The sequence below is a fragment of the Diabrotica undecimpunctata genome, unplaced genomic scaffold, assembly GCF_040954645.1.
Source record: "Diabrotica undecimpunctata isolate CICGRU unplaced genomic scaffold, icDiaUnde3 ctg00000960.1, whole genome shotgun sequence".
NCBI lineage: Eukaryota > Metazoa > Arthropoda > Insecta > Coleoptera > Chrysomelidae > Diabrotica > Diabrotica undecimpunctata.
Window position 1 is genome coordinate 12796 of NW_027313600.1, and position 7979 is coordinate 20774.

Here is a 7979-nt window from a genome sequence, read left to right on the forward strand (position 1 = left end):
AAGAGGTTTGCGTAGGTTGGATTCGGTTTTATTTGCTTTTATTTTACACAGAATACAGTATTACATTTACTTAAATATTATAATAATAACAAACTTGCAATATCAACACAATTACATGACATTAATGGCCTACTTCATACTGTCTCTTTTTCGTGGCCTACCACCACTACGCCTTTCATCCAACAAATTGTTCTAATAGGTAAAGGCAATCTCTGACATACTCCCACCTGAGGAATATTCTGATAAAGTAAAATATTGCTTATAAAATCTAAAGAGACATACTACAAAACCATTACACAAGAACTTAAAATTGCTAATAAGTATACAGTTTTTGACAATCACTACTCCAAATAACGCTTAGGCACTTTAGAAGCCCGTCCCGTACGTGTGATTTTCACTTTAGAAACCTTTGCACTATTTGTCGGAATACTGACTTTAAACACTCCCGCACTCTCACAGTATTCGTCTTCGGAACTGGAGTCTCTCGCAGCCAACTCAGGAACATGTGGAGTACCATTTAATTCACTGTCATCCTTCATTGACGTCTTCAAATCATTCTGAAGCTCGAACTCAGGAACAGTACAACACTCTAGTGGGTAAAGACGCTGGACAGGTCTCAATAAATATCCCTTAGCTGTCTTAACTTTGCACAGTCGAACACTTCCATCTTTACCAGGAAAAAGTTCAACAACTCGTCCCATAGACAAATCTAAACGTTTACTGCCATCGTTGCCGACAAGCACAATTTCATTAAGAGAGATCTGGCGGTGACTTTTATTCGCGCAAACCAGTTTTAACTGTCCAAGATATTCCAAACGGAATCGCTTACGAAGTTCCTCTCGCAAAGTCTGAACCCGACGCACTTTCCGACATAATGAAGCATTGTCTATAGCATCACAATCTGGTAGCCAGCAGTCCACCTGATCCCGCAAAAACATCGCTGGCGTCAAGGCAACTAACTCTTGAGGATCCTCCGATAAATACGTTAATGGTCGCGAATTAATTATTGCCTCACACTCACATAACAAGGTTAGCAAAGCCTCATAGTCCAAACTGGCACGACCTAGTGTTTTTCTCAACAATTGTTTCATAACACCAATGAGACGCTCCCAGAATCCTCCCCACCAAGCTGCTGTAGGTGGATTAAAATGCCAACGAATACGTTGCACAGACATCTCACGAGTAATAACGTCCCAGTCCAAACATGATAAGGCATTTTCAGCACCCACAAAACTCGTACCGTTATCACTATAAATCGTTTTCGGCCTACCACGACGAGACACGAACCGGCGTAAGGCTTGAAGAAAATTAAAAGTTGATAGCGAACAACAGAGTTCTAGATGAACCGCCCTGAAAATCGCACACGTGAACATACAAATCCAAACTTTTTCACCGGTCTTAAGGAACAGCGGTCCCGCAAAGTCAATACCGGTTACTTCAAATGCTACAGCGTCACGCACTCTGTTAGCCGGTAAAGGAGGAGTATGAACTGCTAGATGCTTACGCGCTATCTCAGAGTACAATACACACTTGGAAATAACGGATCTTACACTACGCCTTCCTGAGAGAATCCAAAACTTTTCTCGGAGCAAACTTAAAGTACCTTGAATCCCAACATGACAAGACTTTAAGTGATAATACCTAATTAACTTAATGGTTACCTCATGTTTAGATGGCAGTACGACTGGAAAACGGTAATACTGTGTATCTTCTCTGTTACAAACTCTAGATCTCAATCTAATCAAACCCCCTTATTCATAAAATGGGGCAAGATGATTAATCCTTTAATCATCCACACCTGAGAAGCTTTCCTGCTGCACTTTTGTCAAAATAAATTTCTCTGCAGCTTCAAACTCTTCAGAAGTCAACTCACCTTTATACTTCTGGTCACCTTTGCGACAATTTTTTACAAAACGTTGAATCCAAGCAACCATTCGTACCATCTTACTATACTGTGAAAAGTAGCTAAAATGCCAGTCACACGAATTATAAACGTTAACAAGAGATGTCACCAAAGTCTGCCTACGCTCGGCATTAACTTCTTCTTCATCACAAGTAGCCGCACTAGATGGCCACTTATCACGGCCTTCATACAACCACTTCGGCCCCTCCCACCATCTTGACTGAAACAAATGTTTAGCAGTGCACCCTCGTGATGGCAAGTCTGCAGGATTTACCGCTCCTGGTAGGTGACGCCAGTTTTCCATTGAAGTTAAGTTACGAATTTCTTTAACTCTGTTCCCTACAAAAACTCCCCATTCTTCTTGGCGTTGTATCCAGGAAATAACAGTGCTTGAGTCACTCCAAAAAAAGGATTCTATATTTCCGGGCAAGTTCTCTGCAACCTGAACATACAAACGGGCACCTATAGTTGCAGCTAGCAGCTCCAGACGTGGAATAGTCATTTTTGAAGTAGATTTCTTAATTGGAGCCAATCTAGCTCTCGAGGCCAATAGAGATACAAATACTTTACCAGAATAACTCACTCGCAAAAAGATGGCACAAGCATAGGCCAGTTTGCTTGCATCACAAAAAATATGGATACTTAAATTTTGTAATGTCTCACCATTCATGTGTACCCATCGAGGCAATTCAATCTTCTCAAGATAAGGTAAATCTTTCAACCAAATTTTAAACTCTTCCGAGATGACTTCATTCAGTGGTTCGTCCCATGCCAAGCTTTTCTCCCACAACTTTTGCAAAATGAGTTTGGGCACTAATAGAGCTGGACATAAATATCCAATAGGATCAAACACTTTTTGTGCTATAGAAAGGATTCTACGTTTAGTCACTACCATATTTTCTAAATCAGTGTCCTCTCTTAAGAATTTCAAATTAACTGTCAAAACATCTCGTACAGGATGCCAGTTCATACCAAGAACAGGACATATCTCTTCAGTTCCACTAACTTCAGCATTTCTTGTACGCTCCCACCCTCTTAGTTCAAACTGTCCCTCTGCCATAATTGCTACAGACGCTGTAATGAACCTTGACACCATCTCTTCATCAGGTAAGCTTGTAACACAGTTGTCCACATAGAAGCTTTGACTTAACCTCTTTACAACATCTAAAGTATACAATGATTCTGATGTAGAGCCCTTTTCCAGGTATCTTGCTAAGTGGTACTCTAGTGTCATCCCTAATAAAAATGGACTACTGTTAACACCGAATACTACACGTTTATGACGAAAAACTACTGTCTGACCTTCTGTGTCAACCCATAAAAATTTGAGAAAATCACAGTCCCTTTCATGCACACCTATTTGTTGAAATGCTCTTTTAATATCAGAAATCACTCCTATTTTGTTTTCTCTAAACCTTACAAACATTGAAGGAATTAACTGAATTAGATTTGGACCTTTCTCTAAACAGTGGTTAAGTGAAGGTTTATTCTTTGAATGTGCAGATGCATCAAACACTGGACGTACCTTGGTAGTACTTTCTTCCTTTACTACTGGGCGGTGAGGTAAAAAATGTCCTAGACTGTTATCAACATCATTTAACTTTCCAACTAGCTCAATTATACCCTCAGCTTGCCAGTCAGCAAAAACATCATCATACCTTTTAAAAAGACCATCACGTTTCAGCTTTTGAAGAGTGGAATTTAGTCTTTTTTCCGACAACTCACAATTACTGGGGAGAGGAGGGTGACCATCCAACCAAGGAAGACGAATCTCGTAGCGGCCCATATTATCTACACTTACAGTCTGCATAAAAAAATCCCTAGCAGCTAAAGCAGCCTCCTCTTTGGTATATCTATCTGTAGGCTCTTTAATACCAATTGCTTCCAACTCCCAAAGCTCACTTAAGGAAGCATCCTTTATGAGAAGATTCAATGTGGACATGACAACATCAGAATGTTTACTACTTGTAGGTATTTTTCCCATAAGTGTCCATCCAATGGGAGTTTCTATAGCTACTAGCCCACAATCTAGTTTATGACGACCCCCTATATACAAATAACCAGCGACATCTGCTCCCAGCAACAGTTCAATTGGTCCAGGTTGGAGATCATCAGATAAATCAATATTAAGGTTCTTGGCTTGTTCTCTCCATGGACTATGAAATACTGGAGCCACATCACTACAAATTGTTAGTTGATCTAAGGCCTCAAAAGAATATGTAGAGTTCTTACCCTGTATTGTGACTTCATAACAGTTATGAGAGTTTGCAACTTCTGACCCTCCAAACAGACAATGAACAATTTTTTCCTGTCGTTTCACTGGATAACCTAATTTTAAAGCTGTGTCCTTTAATATATATGGTCTTTGTGACCCACTATCAATTAAGGCACGAACAACTCTACTATTACCAAATATACCAGTTAAAGTGACTCTCAACGTTTGCAAAAATACATGACCTTTAGTTTGGTTAGTCAAAGCCTGGTCGTTTATGACATCCTTAGAAGACATGTTCTTATTTTGCCTATTACTATGCTTATCTTGACTTATTGTTAAACTGGGGCACATCAAGACTACATGAGCTTGGCTACAGATAACACATCTTAGCCTTGTTTTACATCTTTTTGTCTGATGTCCCACTTTTAGACATCTAAAACAAGCCTTCTTCCCAATGAGAACATCCCTTTTTTGAACAAATGTCATTTTTTGTGCCTTAAAGCAATCTTCACTACCATGTGTACCTGTTGACTCTGGCTCATCTGCATTATGGGACACTGCACTATGCCTGCTGGATGCTTCAGTCTTCGTTTCTTCCATCAGCTTGTTATATCTGGTTCTAAACTTGGAAAACTTTCTCAAATACACATCACAACTCTCTATTTCTGCTTCTAGCTCCGTTTCAGTAGAACTTTCAAACGATAATTCAGTAATTTGGGAGTCAATTGACTGTAACTCGTCAAACTTACATTTTAACAGTTCCCATAACACTTCTATTGACTCGTAGTCCAATGATTCTGCTTTCATAAGACCTTCTAATTCGTTGGCCGTACGCGTAAAAATAGCCCTTAATACTCTTCTGGTTTTCTTTCTATTTTCCAATTCTGCTGCCATAGTGGGTTTGGTTCAAAACCACCGAAACGTTCTCAATACAAATCACAAACCAAAAGAACGCGGTAAAAACTCACTGGCCCAGAACTACAAAATTCACACCGAAATCCAACTCAAAACGTCCTGTCACGGTCGCCACAATGTCGCACCACCAAAAAACTACCCGTTTTAAGAGGTTTGCGTAGGTTGGATTCGGTTTTATTTGCTTTTATTTTACACAGAATACAGTATTACATTTACTTAAATATTATTATATGCAATAATAACAAACTTGCAATATCAACACAATTACATGACATTAATGGCCTACTTCATACTGTCTTTTTCGTGGCCTACCACCACTACGCCTTTCATCCAACAAATTGTTCTAATAGGTAAAGGCAATCTCTGACACGTATCTATTGTATATGTTTGAATCTTGACAGTGTCGTTTGGCAGAGTTCTGGTATAGTAGGTTTCTTCCACCACAATTTGTGCAAAGTTATCGACCATATTTTTAAAGTTTTTGACGCCATATACGAATATTGGAGGTGATTTTGGTATTTTCTGTTGTTTTTCTGTTTTAGTCTGCTCTCAATAGTATTCATTAAACCTCGTATCATAAACGTTGTGTGTCTCAGTGTCTGCTAATTATCATTTGATAACTAAGTCGAAAATAGATAAGTGACAAAAACTGGTAAGATAAATCCAAATTACTTTTAAATTGTTTATAGTCCGGGCGCATGGTTAGAAATAATGAAGGGCACCTAGGGACTGCTATGATTATTGGTTCTCGCTAAAATAATCCAACAAAATGCGGGTCCGCAAACACCTAACGAGGTACTGTTAATACAGCAAAATAGTACCCTCTTTCAGGTACATTATGCAAGGTCCCAGAATAAACAGATGCTGTACACGGCATGAAAACAGACGGAAATGGAGAAGATTTACGCTACGGATAGAATAAATCAGCTCCAACTTCAGTTAGATAAATTTACAATAAATAAATACAAAAATACATAAATTACAAAAATTAAATGAAAGCTTGTAATTAAAATTTGCAGATCTAGAGGAAAACTTGTCCAAAGAGAAAGAACCTAAGAATGAGGAATTTCATACTGACGAGGAGGAATTAGCTGAGGAGATAAAGTGGATACGTGTCAAGAACTTCAAAAAACGTAATATGGATACATCATTGACCCCACCACAAAAAGAGTCATATGTCCAACAAAGAGAAGAAAAAAACTAGAAAAACACAAATCCCAACTCCAATAATTGTGGAGAGTATTGCCGAATGTAGCCAATTACATGAATTAGTTAGACTACATACTGCTAAATTCCAGATAAAAGTACTTGGAGACAAGAGCGCTAAAATTAATGTCGATAGTGAAGAAGACTTCAGAAAATTAACGAAAAAGTTAAGAGAAGTAAATTATCTATGGCATACGTATGAAAATAAGCAAAGCCGACCCATTAAAGTTATGGTCAATTAGTTACATCATTCAGCCAGTAAAGATTCGATCATGAACGATTTAAGTAATAAGGATTCAAGATAATAGATGTCATACCGAAATTAAAATACAAAACAAAGCAACCACTAAATATGTTTATGTTGGTATTCAGAAATGACAAAAATATCAATAGTATCTATGAGATCTCAGATATCATGAGCGTAAAAGTACAAATACGCTAAGAAAATTAAAATTGGTACCACAATGTAAGAGATTTAAGGCATATGGACACACACAAGGTTACTGTGCGAAAGAACCAAGATATGTCCGCTGCACAGGAAAATACCTAACAGCCAAATGTGAGAAACCCAAGGACGCAAAACCTAAATGTGTCCACTGTGGAGAGGGGCGTCCGGCTAACTACAGAGGCTGTATCTTGGCAAAGGAAATACAAAAAATAAAAGATAAATATAACAAGAAACAGACCTTGCCCAGACAACCACAAAGAATGCGTCCAAAACCTGTAGAAAATCCAAAACAAGAACTTATAGCATGGTAGCAGCTGGTAAAAGTAACGAAGAAATCTATAGTAACCAAAAAGATTTGAAAATAGAACAAACACTACAGAAAATATTAGAGAGATTAACTAACCTGGACAAGCGTATAACCAGAATAGAATATAGCACTGAAGGAGCTATACCTAAAAGACTTGGTAATGGCGGGTAGTTTACGAATAGTAGAATGGAATGCAAATGGCATCTTGAAACATCAGCAAGAACTACAAGCGATACTAGATATAGAAAAAATAGACATATGCCACATTTCTGAAACCCATTTTACGAATGAGTCATATATTAGATTTACGGGTTATAAAACTTATCATACTACTCACCCTGATAATGCAGCCAAAGGAGGTAATGCAGTAATAATCAAAGGAAATATTATGCACTATCAGGAAATGGGACACAGAACTAAAGAATTTCAGGCCACATCAGTAAAAATTAAATGTAAAAACTATGAGGTAATCGTCACAGCGGCTTACAGTCCGCCAAGACATGTCATCAAGAAAAATTAATACATAGAATTCTTAACTAGTCAAGGACATAGATTTATCCTTGGAGGAGACTTCAATGCAAAACATAGGCATTGGGGGTCACGACTGACTACCACCAAAGGGAAATAATTTTTAGAAGCAATGAAATATATAAAATACGACGCAATATCCTGGCTACTGGCCTACTGACACAAATAAAATCCCAGACTTTATCGACTTCTTTGTAATCAGAAATATTTCAACAAATTACATAGAGATAGAAGAGGCATTGGATATGAACTTGGACCATTCTCCAATTATTCTCACACTTAGTGACACTGTTATCAAAAAAAAGCCCCCCTAGACTTGTTAACAAAAATACTGACTGGAAAAGTTTTTTTATTTATTTATTTATTAACGGGATACCACCCAATTCAATATATACACAAAGTATTACAAGTATTATCTAGTGATACAATAATTACAAAGAACTCTGAGATAGCGCGT

At 37.9% G+C, this 7979-nt stretch overlaps 1 protein-coding gene across 1 annotated transcript; it reads right to left on the bottom strand.

Annotated features, from left to right (window-relative positions):
• Positions 1–434: 434 nt before the first annotated feature.
• On the bottom strand, positions 435–5012 carry LOC140431979 (uncharacterized; the record flags this gene model as incomplete). The annotated part of the gene is made up of 2 exons (XM_072519846.1): positions 1874–5012; positions 435–1684 (listed from the first exon to the last, which is right to left on the bottom strand). Coding segments are annotated over exons 1-2 (4389 nt in total), but the record flags the coding sequence as incomplete, so codon positions are not given.
• Positions 5013–7979: the final 2967 nt, after the last annotated feature.